Source organism: Heterodontus francisci, chromosome 3 (assembly GCF_036365525.1).
Source record: "Heterodontus francisci isolate sHetFra1 chromosome 3, sHetFra1.hap1, whole genome shotgun sequence".
NCBI classification, from domain to species: Eukaryota; Metazoa; Chordata; class Chondrichthyes; order Heterodontiformes; family Heterodontidae; genus Heterodontus; species Heterodontus francisci.
Window position 1 is genome coordinate 191,981,526 of NC_090373.1, and position 21,817 is coordinate 192,003,342.

General features: G+C 44.0%; 1 protein-coding gene across 7 annotated transcripts in view; it reads right to left on the reverse strand.

The window, feature by feature from the left end:
• Nucleotides 1-21,817, reverse strand: part of LOC137365491 (serine/threonine-protein kinase MRCK alpha-like) — a 789,178-nt gene that overhangs the window by 500,586 nt on the left and 266,775 nt on the right. For all 7 annotated transcript variants that reach the window (XM_068027939.1, XM_068027937.1, XM_068027940.1 and 4 more), the window contains exon 2: nt 21,661-21,752. In XM_068027939.1, the coding sequence (XP_067884040.1) occupies nt 21,661-21,752 (92 nt within the window). The remainder of the gene's footprint in view (nt 1-21,660; nt 21,753-21,817) is intronic.

Below are 21,817 nucleotides of genomic sequence, written 5' to 3' on the forward strand. Positions count from 1 at the left end.
ACAGTGAATTTTCTTTTCTACAGCGGTTTGATACAACTGAGTGGCTTGCTGGGCCATTTCAGAGGTAAGTTAAGAGTCAAGCAAATTCCTGTGGGTCTGGAGTCACGTGTAGGCCAGACCAGGTAAGGATGGCAGATTTCCTCCTCTCCAAAATAACTCTGAACTTGATGGGTTGTACAACAATCTGGTAGTTTTATGATTATTATTAATGAGACTAGCACTTTATTCCAGATTTATTAATGAATTCAATGTAAATTTCTCAGCTGCAATGATGGGATTTCAACTCATGTCTCCAGAGCATTAGTTCTGGCCTGTGGAGTCCAGTAACATTAGCACTATGTTACCATTCCTCACTGCCCACCCACCCTCCCTCCCCACATAAAGATGGTACCTCCAACAGTACAGCACTCTCTCAGTACTGCACTGGAGTGTCATCCTGGATTTTTGTACTCAAGTGCTGGAGTGGGACTCGAACCTGGAACCTTGTGACTCAGAGGTGAGAGTGCAATCAAATGAGCCACAGCTGAACATGAATCTTAAAAATAAGACAATAGAATTGGGAAGTAACACAAAGATGTCCCTGAATAAGATGCTGTACAGGAGGACATCTATAAATAAGTCATGACACCCATGTTTCCTGAAATGTAAACAATTTAAGGTAAAAGAATAGGTGGCAGAACAGACTTAAGAAGATGGCACACTGAAGCCACTGTATAGGGGCGGCACAGTGGTTAGCACTGCAGCCTCACAGCTCCAGCGACCCGGGTTCGGTTATGGGTACTGCCTGTGCGGAGTTTGCAAGTTCTCCCTGTGACCACGTGGGTTTCCGTCGGGTGCTCCGGTTTCCTCCCACAGCCAAAGACTTGCAGGTTGATAGGTAAATTGGCCATTGTAAATTGCCCCTTGTGTAGGTAGGTGGTACGAGAATTGAGGGAAGGTGGGGATGTAAGGGAATATGGGATTAATGTAGGATTAGTATAAATGGGTGGTTGTTGGTCAGCACAGACTCAGTGGGCCAAAGGGCCTGTTTCAGTGCTGTATCACTCTATGGACTCTATTGCTTTTCATCGAACTTGAGGTAAATACTCGTTCAAAATTTTGCAGTGCTTCTAATAAAGATATTAAAGACAATTTGTTGTTGTGAGCTTGATTGAATGTCCAAAATCATAAGATTCCTCTCATTAGTCAACTAGGTCCTTCAGGACTGTTGTTAGGGACCTGCACTCCAATATGAGCTGCTGCTTTCATACAAGTAATACAATGTGGTGGTTTGGGGGGGAAGAGATGGAAAAATAGTGGAGGAAAAAACAAGGTCTACAAAGTTCTTTAGTCTCACAGTAAAAGCAGAAAGACTGGTTTAGCAGCATCATAGAACCATAGAAAAGTTACGGCACAGAAGGAGGCCATTCAGCCCATTGTGTCGGTGCCAGCACAAACAGAATCGGCTTCATTACTGATATTTTCACTGAACAACTCTCCACTGATTGGAATCGTATCTAGCGCAAAGGAAGATGGCTGTGGTTCTTGGAGGCCAATCATCTCAGTCCGAGGACATCACTGTAGGAGTTCCTCAGGGTGGTGTCCTAGGCCCAACAATCTTCAGCTGCTTCATCAATTACGTCCCCTCCGTCATAAGGTCAGTAGTGGGAATGTTCGCTGATGACTGCACAGTGTTCAGTACCATTGGCAGCTCTGCATGAAGCAAGACCTGGACAACATTCAGGCTTGGGCTGATAAGTGGCATGTAACATTCATACCACAAAAGTGCTAGGCAACGACCATCTCCAACCTAAGAGAATCGAACGGTCTCCCCTTGACATTCAACAGCATTACCATTGCTGAATCCCTCACCATCAACATCCTGGGGGTTAGCATTGACCAGAAACTTAACTGCACCAGCTATACAAATACTGTGGTTACAAGAGCAGGTCAGAGGCTGAAAATTCTGTTACGAGTAACTTGCCTCCTGACTCCCGCTGAAAGGCACAAGTCAGGAGTGCAATGCAATACTCTCCACTTGCCTGGATAGGTGCAGCTCCAACACTCAAGAAGCTCAACACCATCCAAGACAAAGCAGCTCATTTGATCAGCACCCCATCAACCACCTTAAACATTCGCTTCCTCCATCCCTGGCACACTGTGGCATCTGCAGGATGCACTGCAACAACTCACCAAGGCTCCTTAGACAGCACGTTCCAAACCTGCAACCTCTACCACCTAGAAAGACAAGGGCAGCAAATACATGGGAACACGACCAGCTGCAAGTGCCAAGTCACTCACCACACTAACTTGGAACGATATTGCCGTTGCTTCACTGTCACTGAGTCAAAATCTTGGAACTCCCTCGATAACAGCACTGTGGGTGCACCTATACCACGTAGACTGCAGTGGTTTTAGAAGGCAACTTACCACCACCATCTCAAGACCAATTAGGGATGGGCAATAAATGCCAGCAACGCCCACATCCCATGAACGAATAAAAAAAAATGTTGTTGGAAGACTATAATCAGGGCTACTTCTCATCAATTCTTTTGGTGAACTACACTTTACTTGTCAAAGTAGTAACTTGGTATTCAGGTCATCAAACAGTTTACACAGTGTACAAAATACTCCCAACAAATCCCATAACTTGCATTCCCTTTTACTCGTTACAATCCTGGTGTTGTCCTACAGGCCTGCTCCCTTCATCTTGTTTCTCAATCATCAATATATACAAATTTCAAATGGCGAATATCTTAATTTAGACAGAGCTAAGCAATCCCATAACCAACAGATCAGATCTAGGCTCTGCAGTCCTGCCACATCCAGCCGTGAATGGTGGTGGACAATTAAACAACTAACTGGAGGAGGTGGCTCCACAAATATCCCCATCCTCAATGATGGGGGAGCCCAGCACATCAGCGCAAAAGATAAGGCTGAAGCATTTGCAACAATCTTCAGTCAAAAGTACCAGGTTGATGATCCATCTCGGCCTCCTCCTGAATTCCCCAGCATCACAGATGCCAGACTTCAACCAATTCGATTCACTATGCGTGATATCAAGAAACGACTGAAGGCACTGAATACCGCAAAAGCTATGGGCCCTGACAATATTCCAGCTATAGTACTGAAGACCTGTTCTCCAGATCTTGCCGCGTCCCTAGCCAATCTGTTCCAGTACAGCTACAACACTGGCATCTACCCTGCAATGTGGAAAATTGCCCAGGTATGTCCTGCACACAAAAAGCAGGACAAGTCCAACCAGGCCAATTACCGCCCCATCAGTCTACTCTCAATCATCAGTAAAGTGATGGAAGGTGTCATCAATAGTGCCATCAAGTGGCACTTGCTTAGCAATAACCTGCTCAGTGACGCACAGTTTGGGTTCCGACAGGGCCACTCAGCTCCTGACCTCATTACAGCCTTGGTTCAAACATAGACAAAAGAGCTGAACTCAAAGGTGAGGTTAGAGTGACTGCCCTTGACATCAAGGCAGCATTTGACCGAGTATGGCATCAAGGAGCCCGAGCAAAACTAAGGTCAATGGGAATCAGCGGGAAAATCCTCCGCTGGCTGGAGTCATACCTAGCGTAAAGGAAGATGGTTGTGGTTGTTGGAGGTCAATCATCTGAGCCATTCGTCACCCCTCAGATACTGAAGCAGTCCATGTAGAGATGCAGCAAGACCTGGACAATATCCAGGCTTGGGCTGATAAGTGGCAAGTAACACAAGTGCCAGGCAATGACCATCTCCAACAAGAGAGAATCTAACCATCTCCCCTTGACATTCAATGGCATTACCATCGCTGAATCCCCCACTATCAACATCCTAGGGGCTACCATTGACCAGAAACTGAACTGGAGTAGCCATATAAATACTGTGGCTCCAAGAGCAGGTGAGAGGCTAGGAATCCTGAGGCAAGTAACTCACTCCTGACTCCCCAAAGCCTGTCCACCATCTACAAGGCACAAGTCAGGAGTGTGATGGAATACTCTCCACTTGCCTGGATGGGTGCAGCTCCAACACTCAAGAAGCTCGACACCATCCAGGACAAAGCAGCCCGATTGATTGGCACCCCATCTACAAACATTCACTCCCTCCACCACCGACGCACAATGGCAGCAGTGTGTACCATCTACAAGATGCACTGCAGCAACACACCAAGGATCCTTAGACAGCACCTTCCAAACCCGCGACCTCTACCAACTAGAAGGACAAGGGCGGCAAATGCATGGGAACACCACCACCTGCAAGTTTCCCTCCAAGTCACACAACATCCTGACTTGGAACTATATCGCCGTTCCTTCACTGTCACTGGGTCAAAATCCTGGAACTCCCTTCCTAACAGCACTGTGGGTGTACCTACCCCAAATGGACTGCAGCGGTTCAAGAAGGCAGCTCACCACCACCTTCTCAAGGGCAATTAGGGATGGGCAATAAATGCTGGCCTGGCCAGCGACGCCCACATCCCATGAATGAAAAATTTTTTAAAAGTCACCCAAATTACTGGCTTGGGGCATTGTTTGAAAACAATTTGAGTCAACGATCCCACTCGTGTAGAAGATCTGAAAAGGGCAAATGGCAATTTAAGATTTCAGATGGGAAGCCTCCATCAGAATTCCATTTCCAGCATTTTCCTTTTCATTTCAGATTTCCAGCACTGAAGAAATTTTATAACTACGACTGTTTTTCCCAACATGACAATTTCCTTTTGTATTTATATAAAGGCAGTAAATTTGCTAGACATGCACCATGTGAACAGAGGAAAGATATTATATCAACAGATAATTACTGTAAGTTGGTACTATCTGGTGTTATACTCTGAGGAGTAACACGATGATTTGTGACTTTGAACAAATATGCAGCAAGTAACAAACGTTTAAAAAAACCTGAAAGAATACAGCTGTGTTTCTAACCAATGCCTGAAAGCTAGCCGAAACTGTTTCACCCTAGGCCAAACAGTCAGTGTGCTGCTGTAAGGGCTCCATTTCTGCTTCTTGCCTCCAGACTTCCTTCCACATCTCATCTTGGTGTTTTCTGGAACTCAATAATAGACTACTTCACAGTTGCTTCTTACAGCAGTTCCCTGGAGCCCATTGGGACGGATATTCAACTGACATCAAAAAGCTGAAATAACACAATGTGGTCCCGAGGGAGCTCAACAGTATATGTTCCTCGGGATGAAGATGGGGTTTGCATTCGCCACTGCCACCCTGAACCTGCTTTGTTTTCAGTAAAGTTTAAAATTAGCGCGAGTTAAACTTCTATGGTATTCCGAACAAAAATTCAAGGGCTTGAAACATCCTGTGACAGAATTCTTTCATTGATTGAACCCCCAAACTCACAAACACAAGTTCAGTACCCTCTATTTTACCCCACATCCCACCAGTGGGCGAGAGGGGGCCAGGGTTAAAATATCAGTATCAAGCATACTAACCAAAAACTGACCTCATTCTCGGTACCGAATCAGGGCCTTGGCCCAATAAAAGCAGGCTTAATATACAAAAGTCGTGCCCTGATAATATAATAAATAAGCGGCATGGCTTATTTTTAACCTCATTTTGTGTAGTCCTGTATTGCCTGCTGCCCCACAGCAGCACCTCAGCGAGAGGAGACTGGTTTTAAGCTCCTTGTGGATGTGAAGGAGCAGGAGTGCTCTTCACAGGCCTCACAAGGAAGCCTTCAGGTTTCCCAGCCCTGACCTCCCTCCTCACCAACACCATCGATCGCTGCCATCAGCTGGCCCCCTGTTCCCAAAATGGCCTCAGCCTCCCTCCACCCCTCCTAGTCGCAGCCTTCTTCTCCCCACCAACAACACCGCCATCCCGATCACAGCCTGAGGCTAATTAATCTGGTTGCCTATCGAGCGGGACTCTGCATGGAACCATTTAAAAGAGTTTCTGCTATTAAGAATGGCAGGGCCTCCACATACTGAACTTTCCAGGTTCTTCATCCACTCACAGGGTCTTCTGAACTCCATTACTATCATAGTCAGCGTGTCTGGAATGCACTGCTTTGCCCTTTATGGGCAGGATTTTCCTGTGGTCTTTGGGACGCTGTCATCAGGATGAAATGTGGGTATCCCAGGTAATGCCCTGGGGACTTGGGTTCAAATCCCACCACAGCAGCTGGTGGAATTTAAATTCAATTAATTAATAAATCTAGAATTAAAAGCTAGTCTCAATAATGGTGACATGAAATTATCGATTGTTGTAAAAACCTATCTGGTTCAATAACGTCCTTTAAGGGAGGAAATCTGCCATCCTTACCTGGTCTGGCCTACATGTGACCCCAGACCCACAGCAATGTGGTTGACTCTTAACTACCATGAAATGGCCTAGCAAGCCACTCAGGTGTCAACGGCAATTAGGGATGGGAAACAAATGCTGTCCTCGCCAGGGACGTCTACATCCCATGAAAAGAATTTTAAAAAATATCCCCAGAAGCAGCCTCCTAATTGGCTACCTCCATGCCTGCAGTTCTATTAAGGACAGTAGGCAAGCTTTTGAGCTGCCGGCTCAATCAGAGGACCTACTTCTGCTCCTATTTCTTATGTTCCTATCTAGTAAAAAATTAATTAGCAATTGGAAAAGTACAGACTATTAAATGAAAGTTACCACCGAATTGTTAAGGTAAATCATGCTTGCCTAATTGATTGAGTTCTTTGATGAACGGTGGTGAGGGTATTGCAGTTGATGTTATTTATATGGACCTTCAAGAGACGTCTGACAGAGTACCAAAGTAGAATTATAAACCAAGATTAAAGCACATGAGATTAAAGGGACAGTGGCAGCATGGATATAAAATTTGCTGTGGGACAGAAAGCAGACAACATTGATGAATGGTGTTTTTTCAGACTAGAGGGACGTACAGAATACTGTTTCCCAGAGGTAAGTATTGGGACCACTACTCTTTTTTAGATATATATTGACCGGAACTTGGATATATACAGGGCATAATTTCAAAGTTTGCAGATGACATGAAACTCGGCAAAGAAGTAAACAATACGGAGGATAGTAACAGACTTGCAAAGTGATACATTTTGGTAGGAAGAATGAGAAGGAATATGAACTAAATAGTACAATTTTAAAGGGCATGCAGGAAGAGAGATTTGGGGGGAGGGGAGTGTATATACACGAAACTTGAGGTGGTAAGACAATTTGAGAAGGTTGTTTAAAAATGCATATGGGAACCTTGGCTTTATTAATACAGGCATAGAGTACAAAGGCCAGGAAGCTATGCTAAACCTTTATAAATCATTGGTTAGGCCTCAGTTGGAATAGTATATTCAATTCTGGCACCATACTTTAGGAAGGATGTCAAGGTCTTGGAGTGAGTGCAGAAGAGATTTCCTAGTACGGTACCAAGGATGAGGGAGTTCAGTTATATTAAGCAACTGGAGAAGCTGGGATTAATTCTCCTTAGAGCAGAGAAGGTTATGAGGAGATTGGATAGAGCTGTTCAAAATTATGAAGAGCTTTGATAGAGTAAATAAGGAGAACCTGTTTCCAATAGCAGATTGCTCTGTAACCAGAGGACACATAATTAAGTTGATTGGCAAAAGAACCAGAGGCGACATGAGGAAACATTTCTTTTACCCTTTTATTCGTTCATGCGATGTGGGCATCGCTGGCAAGGCCAGCATTTATTGCCCATCCTTTAATGCACTTGAGAAGGTGGTGGTGAGCCGCTGAAGTCCTTGTAGTGTAGATACACCCACAGTGCTGTTAAGGAGGGAGCTCCAGGTTTTTGACCCAGCGATAGTGAAGGAATGGTGATGCAGTTCCAAGGTGTGTGACTTGGATGGGAACTTGCAGGTGGCACTGTCCCCATGCGCCTGCTGCCTTTGTTGTTCTAGGTGATAGATGTGGAGGGTTTGGAAGAGGCTGTTGAAGGAGCCTTGGTGAGTTGCTGCTTGTAGGTGGTAAACATTGTTGCCACTATGCACTAGTGGTGGAGGAAGTAAACGTTTAAGGTGGTGGATGAGGTACCAATCAAGTGGGCTGCTTTGTGCTGGATGGTGTTGAGTTTCTCAAATGTTGTTGGAGCTGCACTCATCCAGGTAAGCGGAGCGTATTCCATCCCACTCTTGACTTGTGCCTTGGAGATGTTAAACAGGTTTTGCTTTGTAGATGGTAGACAGGCTTTGGGGAGTCAGGAGGTGAGTTTCTCGTGTTGTGAACGCTGAACTTTACACATGATTATTTTTTTAAACTTGATTTTTTTTAACATTTAAGTTTGAGTCAGAGAAGAAAGCTTAAAGACAAGACAGAAATCTTGGTTACCAGGACAACAGAGTACACAGATCAAAGACTGTTTGAAAAATAGAGACTGCAGGGATGTAACACCTCAAGAACAACGGGTTTCACTCTCCCAGACTTTTGTATCATTAACAAGGAGTCAGTAACTATGGCCATCATTTCTGGCCCTGAAACGTGCCCCGTCTACCTCAGATTACCCTGGAAGGGTCATGTATCCCAAAAATTTGAGCAACAGGTGAAGCTAGCTGTTTCATGCTGCTACTATGCAGTAAACGTGTGGTGTTCACCACTAACAGGATGCTGCCGTCAAGCCAAAAAGATGTCCTGCTTATCACACAAATGAGTAATGTGATATATGAATTTCAATGCCAGTGTGATGCTAGGTATATAGGCCATATGTCCCAAAGACTGGCATATCGTATCAAACAACATGTCTCTTCCGCTGTTTGCAACAGACAAGTTACAGGCAGTACCCAACCAGCCCGTGCTTGCAAAACTCAAAACAGTGTCCAACATTAGATGTGAATCTGCAATTTCGACAACATTTGCTAAATAATCCTCAGTGTGCTAAGAATTACGCTGACAACCAATTTAAGATTGTCATTAGGGCTTGCAGTGTGGTGCATTTGCGTCTGGTTTACATTTCAAACAAAGCTTGGCAGTTAACTGTCAGTCACCGCAAATTGGTGCATTCTCCATAACAACCAGAGTTCACTAGCCAACGAATCAACACTCTTTTCTCATACAGTATAAGTTATTTTCCCTTACATTGGTATTCTTGTGGATTTTCCTGATGAGTGCAAGATGAAAAGCTTCGACAACATGTCCCCATTTTCAGCAATACTCAACTTCAGTTATGTGGATAGACTGGAGAAACTGGGCCTGTTCTCCTTAGAGAAGGTTGAAAGGAGATTTGAAAGAGGTGTTCAAAATCATGAAGGGTCTAGACAGAGTAGAAAGGGAGAAACTGATCCCACTGGTGGAAGGGTCAAGAACCAGAAGACACTGATTTAAAGCGATTGGCAAAAGAAGCAATGATAACATGAGGAAAAACTTTTTTACAGTGTGATTATGATCTAGAATGCACTGCCAGAGAGAGTGGTGCAGGCAAATTAATCGTGGCTTTCAAAATGGAATTGGATGAGCACCTGAAGAGAAAATATAATTGCGGAGCTTTGGGGAAAGGGTAGGGGAGTGGAATTAGCTGATTTGCTCTTGCAGGGAGCCGGGATAAACATGATAGGCTGAATGGCCTCCATCTGTCCTGTAAACATTCTATTATTCTATGACATAAAAGATCCAATGGCACTATTTGAAGTGGTGCAGGGGAGTTATCCCTGGTGTCCTTGCCAATATTTACGCCTTACACAACATCACAAAACAGATTATCCGCTCGTTATGACATTGTTGATTATTGGTAGTTAGTGTAATTCTTAGCACATGTTCAGTAAGTGCTGTCGAATTGCGGAATCACATCTAATGTTAGACATTGTGTTCTGAGTTTTGCCAATATCGGCTAGTTGAGTACGGTCAGTACTCTGCCTATTGCAAAGAGCCGAAGGGACGTACTGCTTGATATGATACGCCAGTCGTTGGGACGTTCGGCCTACGTACATCACACCAGCACTAGAATTCATCCACCACATTACTGATTTGTGTGGTAAGCAGAATGTCTTTTTAGCTTGACAGCAGCATTGTTAGTGGAAAATACCACTTGTGTTGTTACTGCATAGTAGCAGAGTGAAACAGCTAGCTTCACTGGTTGCTCAAATTTTGAGATGCTTTACCCTTTCAGGATAATTTGAGGTAGACTGGGCACTTTTCAGGTCTGAAAGTGGTGGCCTTGGGCCCATTCCTGAATATGCGCGATACACAACAAGCAATGATCTGATCGGGGTAGCCATTATACCACAGGATAGCTTTGATGCTGCCTATTTCAGTGTTAAGCTTGCATGGTGAGCAAACGCCTTGAGCCCCATTTAGGAGATTTCCAATAAGATCAATCTTAGAGTGCATGGAGCTGTAGGAATCCCAATGCGTATACTGACCAGTGAACACAGACTTGCAGTAGATAGAAGTAGAGAACCCATTAGTGGATTTCTCAACTAGCCGAGTCGAGGAAAGGGAGCTGATTAGACTGCTCATTTCAAAGGTGAATTTGAGCACGGGATGGGGTGCATTAAGGTGTATAGGAAATTCTTGCATGCAGCTGCAGATTCAAATATAGCAAAGGTATCATCTACATATCGGAAATATGCAAGGGGTAGGAGATGTTGCACGTGATTCCACGATTGGACAGCACTTACTGAACAATGCCAAATGTGTTAAGAATTACACTAACAACCAATTTAAGATCAACAGTCGGGCTCGCAATGTGGCTCACTTATGCTTGCTAGAAGCTACCTATATTCATATGCAGGGACCTGTTCTCTTCAGGCAAAAGGAACATGCCATGCAGTGCACCTTTTTTGAATTAAACAAAAACGTGGAGGACAATAGCTCCCTAGTGCATTCTCTATGGCAATGCCTCGACCAGAGTCAACTTGCCAACCAATCGGCATCCTTTTCTCATGCAATCTAAATAGTTGCTCCCTTTGAAATTTGGCACTCTTGCATCTGTCCTGATAAGTGCAAGATGAAAAGCTTCAACAGCATGTCTCTTTTTTCAGCAACACTCAAGTTCGGTACTACCAAGCAACTATTCATATTAAAATTACTGAAACTTTCAGTTGCTTGTTGCATTACAATCTCATTCATTACAGCAGAGAAGGAGGCCATTCCCATCGAATCTATCCCAGCTCTCTGTACAGCAATCCAGTCAGGCCCATTCCCACGCTCTGTCCCCATAGCCCTACAGGTTTATTAAGTGCCCATCCAATTTCCGTTTGAAATCATTGATCGTCTCCACTTCCACCACCCTTATAGGCAGTGAGTCCCAGGTCATTTCTAATTGCTGCGTTAAAAAAAAGTTCTTCCTCACATTCCCCCTGTGCCTCTTGCCCAAAACCTAAAATCTTGTCCCCTAGTCCATGTACCATCAGCTAATGGGAACAGCTTTTTCTTTTCTACCTTATCTAAACCTGTCATAATCATTTACACCACTATCAAATTGCTCCTCAATCTCCTTTGCTCCAAGGAGAAAAACCCCAGCTTCACCAACCTAACCTTGTAGCAACATCATCCGCATCATTTTAAAGTTTTTTAAAGAAAGCAATTGATAAACTTTTAAAAACCAGCAAATTGTAACGTGTGTAAAACTATTACAAATTATTTTTGGCTGAGCATTTTAAGTTTCCCTTCCTCACAGTACTTAGTCTAACAAATTCAGAAATGTTCCGGCAATGTGGAAAATTGCCCAGGTCTGTCCTGTACACAAAAAGCAGGACAGGTCCAACCCGGCCAATTACCACCCCATCAGTCTACTCTCAATCATCAGCAAAGTGATGGAAGGTGTCATCAACAGTGCCATCAAGCGGCACTTGCTTAGCAATAACCTGCTCAGTGATACCCAGTTTGGGTTCCGACAGGGCCACTCAGCACCTGAACTCATTACAGCCTTGGTTCAAACATGGACAAAACAGCTGAACTCGAGAGGTGAGGTGAGAGTGACTGCCCTTGACATCAAGGCAGCATTTGACCGAGTATGGCATCAAGGAGCCCTAGCAAAACTGAGGTCAATGGGAATCAGGGGAAAACCCTCCGCTGGCTGTAGTCATATCTAGCGCAAACGAAGATGGTTGTGGTTGTTGGAAGTCATTCATCTGAGCTCCAGGACATACTGCAGGAGTTCCTCAGGGTAGTGTCCTAGGCCCAACCATCTTCAGCTGCTTCATCAATGACCTTTCTTCAATCATAAGGTCAGAAGCGGGGATGTCCGCTGATGATTGCACAATGTTCAGCACCATTAGCGACTCCTCAAATACTGAAGCAGTCCATGTAGAAATGCAGCAAGACCTGGACAATATCCAGGCTTGGGCTGATAAGTGGCAAATAACATTTGTGCCACACAAGTGTCAGGCATTGACCATCTCCAACAAGAGAGAATCTAAACATCTCCCCTTGACATTCAATGGCATTATGATCGCTGAATCCCCCACTATCAACATCCTAGGGGCTACCATTGACCAGGAACTGAACTGGAATAGCCATATAAATTCTGTGGCTACAAGAGCAGGTCAGAGGCTAGGAATCCTGCGGCGAGTAACTCACCTCCTGACTCCCCAAAACCTGTCCACCATCGACAAGGCACAAGTCAGGAGTGTGATGGAATACTCTCCAATTGCCTGGATGGGTGCAGCTCCAGCAACACTCAAGAAGCTCGACACCATCCAGGACAAAGCAGCCCGCTTGATTGGCATACCATCCACAAATATTCACTCCCTCCACCACCGATGCACAGTGGCAGCAGTGTGTACCATCTACACGATGCACTGCAACAACGCACCAAGGCTCCTTAGACAGCACCTTCCAAATGCGCGACTTCTACCAGCTCGAAGGACAAGAGCAGCAAATGCATGGGAACATCACCACCTGCAAGTTCCCCTCCAAGTCACACACCATCCTGACTTGGAACTATATCGCCATTCCTTCACTGTCACTGGGTCAAAATCCTGGAACTCCCTTCCTAACAGCACTGTGGGTGTACCTACCTCACATGGACTGCAGTGGTTCAAGAAGGCAGCTCGCCACCACCTTCTCAAGGGCAATTAGGGATGGACAATAAATGCTAGCCTGGCCAGCAACGCCCACATCCCATGAATGAATTTTAAAAAAAAGCTAAGCAATTCAGACACAAGTCAATTCCTCTCTTTACACCATCTGTCAGAGCCCGCCTGTCTGATCAGAGTATTCAGATTTTGAATTGTGAATTCTGAATTGTGGGTAGCACTGGCATAGCCAGTATTTATTGCCTATTCCTAGCTATCTCCATGAAGATTGTGGTGAGCTGCCTTTTTGAACTGTTAAAGTCCATGTGATGAAGTGCTATTAGGTAGGGAGTTCTAGAATTTTGTCCCATCAACCATGAGGGAACAGTAATAAATTTCCAAGTCAAGATGGTGTGTGACTCGTAGGGAAACTTGTAGGTGGTGGTGCCCCATCCAGCTGCTCCACGTCCCCCTGGAGGTCATGAGTTTGGAAGGTACAGTCCAAGAAACCGTGGCAAGTTCCTACAGCATATCCTATAGATAGGACACACTGCAACCATGGTGTCCCAGTGGCAGAGGGGGTGGGTGTTTAGGGTAATGGAGGAGATGCTAATCAAGCAGACTGCTTTGTCCAAGATGGGGTCAAGCTTCTTGAGTACTGTTGCAGCTGCAACACATCCATCATGAGCATTTACCTAAAGATACAAGATTCCTAAACCAAAATGGATTGAGTCTCCCAGGGCTGGCATTCTGTTCCCTGAAGAGAACAAGACACCATACACAAATTTAAAGAAACCTTACTTTTTAAAAAATGGTTTGTGCTCCTAATCAAACAGAGTGCACAGGAAATATAGACAAATTTTGGCTAGCTGACAATTGTTTTAGTTGGTACAGTTTCAGCTTCTGCACCATTATCTTTTTCTTCATTTTATTTTGTCATTTTTATCTTCCTTACTTTCAGATAAGACTTTACTTTAATTAGCTGCATTGTGAAACAAGTCAAGTAGACAAATTTAGATATCTAAATACTGCACGCACAAGAACACTACTGACAGGCAGAGGCTGCAGTTCTGGTTTACAGCATGCCTGCATAAGCTCCAGCTAACCCCATAAGTTAGAAGTAGGTTGAGCTGTCTTACAGCACAGTTGACACCTAAAGATACATTCACTGCACAAATTACTGTGATAAAAGGAAACATCACCAGTACTGGTAAGAGCAGAAAATACACATCAAAATTACTTAAAGATCAGAAAGGTGGGGAGGCAGAAGAATATACTACATTTACTCTGATTACAGTTACACCAAGGCACAGTCTGTGTCCCATTGCAGTTTCATTTTGATGAATCAGATCCTTGGACTGGATTGGCTATAAAGCAACCTGGCCCTGGAAAAGCAATCAACATGCTGAATGACCACAATGACCCAATACCAGTATCAGATACTGAACTGACATGTCATCACTGCTGTCAGATAGATGGAGAAAACGCAAAGGGCTTCGTTACTGCATAATCCTTTTGTCAAATTATCTTTGACTGAAGGAGCCAAAAAACTTGTTTTTCTTGTAATAAATCCAACTCACCTCTGATCCCCTTTCCTCTGAGATTACTATTATCTCCCATGCACTGACTTTAGAATACGTTTCCTTATTTAAAAATTCATCGATGACCTCACTACATCCTACCTCTGCCACCACCTCCAACCTTCTGTCCCAGCCTAAAACCTCTGCTCCTCTGACTCGAAGCTATTGTGAACTCAAGGCTATTGAGGACTCACTCTTTGCTTCACCACTAATGGCAAAGCCTTCAGCCATCACGGTCCTATACGCTAGAATTCTCTGCTTAAGCCCAACAATCATGCAACGTCACTACCGACCTTTCAAAAGCTTTCTCGTAATCTAGCTCCTTGGGCAACTTCTCTCAAACCTCCTGCTGGCTGCCTGTTTTCTCCTCCCTTTCTTGTGAAGAACCCTGGAATGCACTGTCAACGTAAGTTATTAGCATCAAAAGAATATTACTTCAAGACTAAGGAATAGCAGCAAAGCAGCTACCAACTGATCCAGCATCCAATTGTGGGAAGTTTATGGCTTCAGATTCAACTCCAGGGATTGAGGAGATAATCTGGCTTTGACCAAGAACTAAAAGATCCAATGGCACTAGTCAAACAAGAACAGCGAGTTCTTCCAATGTCTTGGTTGACTTTCATTCCTCAACCAACAGCACTAGAACAGATTATCTGTTGATTTATCTCATTTGCTGTTTGGACACTGGCTGCTGCTTTTTTTCATTCTTTTCAAGGGATATGAGCATCACTGGCAAGGCCAGTATTTGCTGCCCATCGCTAACTGTCCTTGACAACTGAGTGGCTCGCTAGGTCATTTCAGAGGGCAGTTAAGAGTCAGCCACATTGCTGTGGGTCTGTAGTCACAAACAGGCCAGACCAGGGAAGGAAGGCAGATTTCCTTCCCTAAAGGACATTGGTGAACCAGATGGGTTTTAACAACAATGGATGATTTTTTTAATTAATCAATTGAGTTTAAATTCCACCAGATGCCGCGGTGGAATTTGAACCCGTCTCCCTAGGGCATTAGCCTGGCCCTCTGGATTATTAACTCAGTGACATTACCACTATCCCACTGTCTCCTAATATTACAACAGTCATTACACTTTGCTGCAGAACCAAAACTTGGTCTTCTCTACACCTGTGTGAAATATAGCTCCAATATCTTTGTATTCATGATACAATTCGAGCAAATCAGAAAGTCAAATCAAGGCTTTTCAAAAGGGGGGGGGAAAGATGGTTTCATGCCTCTGGAAGTAACAGGCTAGAAGATAATATACACTGGCATCATGTGCAGAACTGAGGTTTCATCCCAGGAAACAAAACCAACTGGAGGCTGAAGATAAACAAATCTAACTCACAATCCTCTGACTCAGGACGTGAGTCAAGCTGACACTAAGTATTCCAAAAAGTTATTTTGTATCCACATGGAGTTCAATGATGGACTGCACAATGGTGGGCTAGCAGACACACCATCCATCACTTCCAATGGAAATGTAAAATTGTACAGTTCAGCAGCTGGGCTACGAGCTTCTTAGTGTAAAGCAAACAGTGAAACGTTACCATCATTTTTAATTTCTTTGCTTATCAGAACACCCTTAATAGCATTACAGACCATAACACACTCTATCTCAGCTGTTATGCACTTGTAATGAATTCAAACCATTCCAAACTATGACTGGTCGTAACATTCTTTCTTAGGTACAAAGATTATGAAATTTGTATGGTGCAATAATTGCCAAGTTTTTTTTCTACCATGGCTTTCAAAAAAACCTTACTATCTTCCACCCCCAAACCCAGTGACTGTAACCCCCAAGCACATTTCAATAAACAAGATTGCTCCCCTCACTCCATCTCTAAACTCGACTGAATCCATGTTAAATACAGACATAGGAAAGGTTGTTTTTTAGCTGGCTGCTCAATGACTGAACTTCTCAGGAAACTATTTCCATTGCCAGTTGACCAGTAACCACAGGACAAAGGTAATTGGCAAAAGAACCAGAGAAGCGATGTGGAGAACTGTTTACACAGTGAGTTATGATAGTCTGGAATGTATTGCCCGAAAGAGAGTTGGAAGTAGATTTAATAGTAATTTTCAATAGAGAATTGGCAAAAACTGCAGAGCTCTGGGGAAAGAGCAGGGGAGTGAACTAATTGGACAGATCTTTCAAAGAGCCAGCAGATCTACGATGGGCCAAATGGTCTCCTTTTGAGCTGTAAGATTCTATGATTCTAAGAGTGTTTTGCTCAGTATGATCACACAGTAAAACCTGATAGAAAATAAACAGATTATGGGGGGACACAACTGTGATGTACATAAGGAGAATATAAAACGAACATTTCTGATAAAAGCTGATGAACCTTCAAAACTTTGTGCATTTATCTGCACTGTACAGATCTACAGATCAAAGTAGGGGTCTACTTTGGGAATAGTGATCACAATTCTGTAAGTTTTAGAATACTCATGGACAAAGACGAGAGTGGTCCTAAAGGAAGAGTGCTAAATTGGGGGAAGGCCAACTATACCAAAATTCGGCAGGAGCTGGGGAATGTAGATTGGGAGCAGCTGTTTGAAGGTAAATCCACATTTGATATGTGGGAGGCTTTTAAAGAGAGGTTGATTAGCGTGCAGGAGAGACATGTTCCTGTGAAAATGAGGGGTAGAAATGGCAAGATTAGGGAACCATGGATGGCAGGTGAAATTGTGAGACTAGCTAAGAGGAAAAAGGAAGCATACATAAGGTCTAGGAGGCTGAAGAAAGACGAAGCTTTGAAAGAATATCGGGAATGTAGGACCAATCTGAAACGCGGAATTAAGAGGGCTAAAAGGGGTCATGAAATATCTTTAGTAAACAGGGTTAAGGAAAATCCCAAAGCCTTTTATTCATACATAAGGAGCAAGAGGGTAACTAGAGAAAGGATTGGCCCACTCAAGGTCAAAGGAGGAAAGTTATGCGTGGAGTCAGAGAAAATGGGTGAGATTTTAAACGAGTACTTTGCATCGGTATTCACCGAGGAGAGGGACATGACGGATGTTGAGGTTAGGGACAGATGTTTGATTACTCTAGGTCAAGTCGGCATAAGGAGGGAGGAAGTGTTGGATATTCTAAAAGGCATTAAGGTGGACAAGTCCCCAGGTCCGGATGGGATCTATCCCAGGTTACTGAGGGAAGCAAGAGAGGAAATAGCTGGGGCCTTAACAGATATCTTTGCAGCATCCTTAAACACGGGTGAGGTCCCGGAGCACTGGAGAATTGCTAATGTTGTCCCCTTGTTTAAGAAGGGTAGCAGGGAAAATCCAGGTAATTATAGACCGGTGAGTCTGACGTCAGTGGAGAAGATACTGAGGGATAGGATCTATTCCCATTTGGAAGAAAATGAGCTTATCAGTGATAGGCAACATGGTTTTGTGCAGGGAAGGTCATGTCTTACCAACTTAATAGAATTCTTTGAGGAAGTGACAAAGTTGATTGATGAGGGAAGGGCTGTAGATGTCATATACATGGACTTCAGTAAGGCGTTTGATAAGGTTCCCCATGGTAGGTTGATGGAGAAAGTGAAGTCGCATGGGGTCCAGGGTGTACTAGCTAGATGGATAAAGAACTGGCTGGGCAACAGGAGACAGAGAGTAGTAATGGAAGGGAGTTTCTCAAAATGGAGACGTGTGACCAGTGGTGTTCCACAGGGATCCGTGCTGGGACCACTATTGTTTGAGATATACATAAATGATTTGGAGGAAAGTATAGGTGGTCTGATTAGCAAGTTTGCAGACGACACTAAGATTGGTGGAGTAGCAGATAGTGAAGGGGACTGTCAGAGAATACAGCAGAATATAGATAGATTGGCGAGTTGGGCAGAGAAATGGCAGATGGAGTTCAATCAGGGCAAATGCGAGGTGATGCATTTTGGAAGATCCAATTCAAGAGTGAACTATACAGTAAATGGAAAAGTCCTGGGGAAAATTGATGTACAGAGAGATTTGGGTGTTCAGGTCCATTGTTCCCTGAAGGTGGCAACGCAGGTCAATAGAGTGGTCAAGAAGGCATACGGCATGCTTTCCTTCATCGGACGGGGTATTGAGTACAAGAGTTGGCAGGTCATGTTACAGTTGTATAGGACTTTGGTTCGGCCACATTTGGAATACTGCGTGCAGTTCTGGTCGCCACATTACCAAAAGGATGTAGATGCTTTGGAGAGGGTGCAGAGGAGGTTCACCAGGATGTTGCCTGGTATGGAGGGCGCTAACTATGAAGAGAGGTTGAGTAGATTAGGATTATTTTCATTAGAAAGACGGAGGTTGAGGGGGGACCTGATTGAGGTATACAAAATCATGAGAGGTATAGACAGGCTGGATAGCAAGAAGCTTTTTCCCAGAGTGGGGGATTCAAGTACTAGGGGTCACGAGTTCAAAGTGAGAGGGGAAAAGTTTAGGGGGGATATGCGTGGAAAGTTCTTTACGCAGAGGGTGGTGGGTGCCTGGAATGCGTTGCCAGCGGAGGTGGTAGACGCGGGCACGATAGTGTCTTTTAAGATGTATCTAGACAGATACATGAATGGGCAGGAAGCAAGGAGATACAGACCCTCAGAAAATAGGCGACATGTTTAGATAGAGGATCTGGATCGGCGCAGTCTTGGAGGGCCGAAGGGCCTGTTCCTGTGCTGTAATTTTCTTTGTTCTACAACATCAATGGATAAATCAAGGCTACATAAGAACTAGGAGCAGGAGTAAGCAATTCAGCCCCTCGAGCCTGCTCCACGATTCAATACTTCAAGGATGTAAGTAGTAGAGTTGATGAGGGGGAGCCAGTGGATGTGGTTTATTTGGACTTTCAGAAGGCTTTTGACAAAGTCCCACATAAGAAATTAGCATGTAAAGTTAAAGAGCATGGGATTGGGGGTAGTGTACTGCGATGGATAGAAAATTGGTTGGCAGACAGAAAACAAAGAATAGGAATAAACAGGTCTTTTTCCTAATGGCAGGCAGTGACTAGTGGGGTACCGCAGGGATCGGTGCTAGGACCCCAGCTATTCACAATATATATTGATGATTTAGATGAGGGAACTAAATGTAATATCTCCAATTTGCAGACGACACAAAACTAGGTGGGAGGGTGAGTTGTGAGGAGGATACAGAGAGGCTTCAGGGTGATTTGGACAAGTTGAGCAAGTGGGCAAATGCATGGCAGATGCAGTATAATGTGGATAAATATGAGGTTATCCACTTTGGTAGCAAAAACAGGAAGGCAGATTATCTGAACGGCCATAAACTGAGAGAGGGGAATATGCAATGAGACCTGGGTGTTCTCGAACACAAGTCACTGAAGGTAAGCATGCAGGTGCAACAGGCGATAAAAAAAGCAAATGGTATGTTGGCTTTCATAGCGAGAGGATTAGAGTACAGAAGCAGGGATATCTTTCTGCAATTATACAGGGCCTTGGTGAGGCCACAACTGGAATATTGTGTGCAGTTTTGGTCTCCTTATTTGAAGAAGGATGTTCTTGCTATAGAGGGAGTGCAGCGAAGGTTTACCAGACTGATTCCTGGGATGGCGGGACTGATATATGAGGAGAGATTGAGTCGGTTAGGATTATATTCGTTGGAGTTCAGAAGAGTGAGGGGGGATCTCATAGAAACCTATAAAATTCTAACAGGACTTGACACGGTAGATGCAGGAAGGATGTTCCCGATGGTGGGGGGAGTCCAGAACCAGGGGTCATAATCTAAGGATACGGGGTAAACCTTTCAGGAACGAGATGAGGAGAAATTACTTCACCCAGAGAGTGGTGAGCCTGTGGAATTCGCTACCACAGAAAGTAGTTGAGGCCAAAACATTGTATGTTTTCAAGAAGGGATTAGATGTTGCTCTTGGGATGAAAGGGATCAAAGGATATGGGGGGAAAAGCGGGAACAGGTAACTGAGTTGGATGATCAGCCATGACCATAATGAATGGCGAAGCAGGCTCGAGGGCTGAATGGCTACTCCTGCTCCTATTTTCTATGTTTCTATGTAATACGATCATGGCTGATCTCATCTCGGCCTCAACACCATTGTACTGTTCGTTCTCCATAATCCTTCAACCCATTACTAATTAAAAATCTGTCTATCTCCTCCTTAAATTTACTCAATGTCCCTGTATCCACCGAAATCTGGGGTAGTGAATTCCGCAGACTCACGACCCTTTGAGAAGTAATTTCTCCTCATCTCTGTTTTAAATCTGCTACCCCATATCCTAAAACTATGATCTCTCATTCTAGATTGCCCTACAAAAGGAAACATCTTCTCTATGTCTACTTTGTCAATCCCCTTAATCATCTTATATACCACAATTAGATCTCCTCTTATTCTTCTAAACTCTAGAAAGTAAAGGCCTAAACTGCTCAATCTCTCTTCATAAGACAAAACCCCTCATCTGTTACTATTGTAAACATTACATAAAAATAATGTAATTTAAAATGGCATGAACATTAAAAGTTACATTTGATATTTAACATTATAAATCAGATATTAACCATAATTCCAGGCTAAGTGGCACTGTGCCATGGAGTAGCGAGTTACAGCTTTGTGCCTACAATACCCCATGAGCCTGACCTGAGCCATGTGGCTGTGAAAAGTTCTCCAGAGGCAGGGAAATAAGAGCAAGAGCAAGTCTCAGCCCTGATCCCTATCCTATAACCCCCAGCTGTTGGTTCAGGGTAGCAACAGTTTGCTTCCCTACTTGACCGCAGTCAGTGTGTGGCCTGGGAGGACAAAGAGATAGGAATAAAATCAAAGGAATCTTAACCTTCAATTATAAAAAAAAATCTCAAGTTTCTAAAGAGCATGTGTTTTTAATATTTATGTTATGAGTGGTATAATCAAAGAACACGCAGCAAGTTGTTCCTATAAAAATACATGCTGCATTACTGATGTTTTTGAAATATTGCCTTGGTGAGCTGAAGAATGGATATGGTTTCTTTCATTGGCCCTTTTCCATTCGACAGAAATGGCAAATAAATACTACACAACAACACTGCTAGTCAACAGCCCTGCGTCAAATTGCAGCATAAAAAGAACTTCACGCCTGCTCCAAATCACCGAGGAGTGCAACTAACAACCAAAGTGAAGCCAGATGCAAGCTGAGCGGCACGTGCTGAGCAGTGCACCCAAGGGTTTCTATACAAGCATGCATACACTTCCAGGAGACCACTGCTGACACCAAGCCAGAGAATGCTTACCTCGCCAAATGCTCCTCGGCCAATGACTTTCAGGATTTCAAAATCTTCCTTGTGGAGCCGCATCTGCTTCACCTTAACAGTGAAAGGTTTGGCTGAAATAGAACAAAAACACAAGCATTATTTCACATTAAAGGAACGCTGAGGGAAGTGTTGGAAC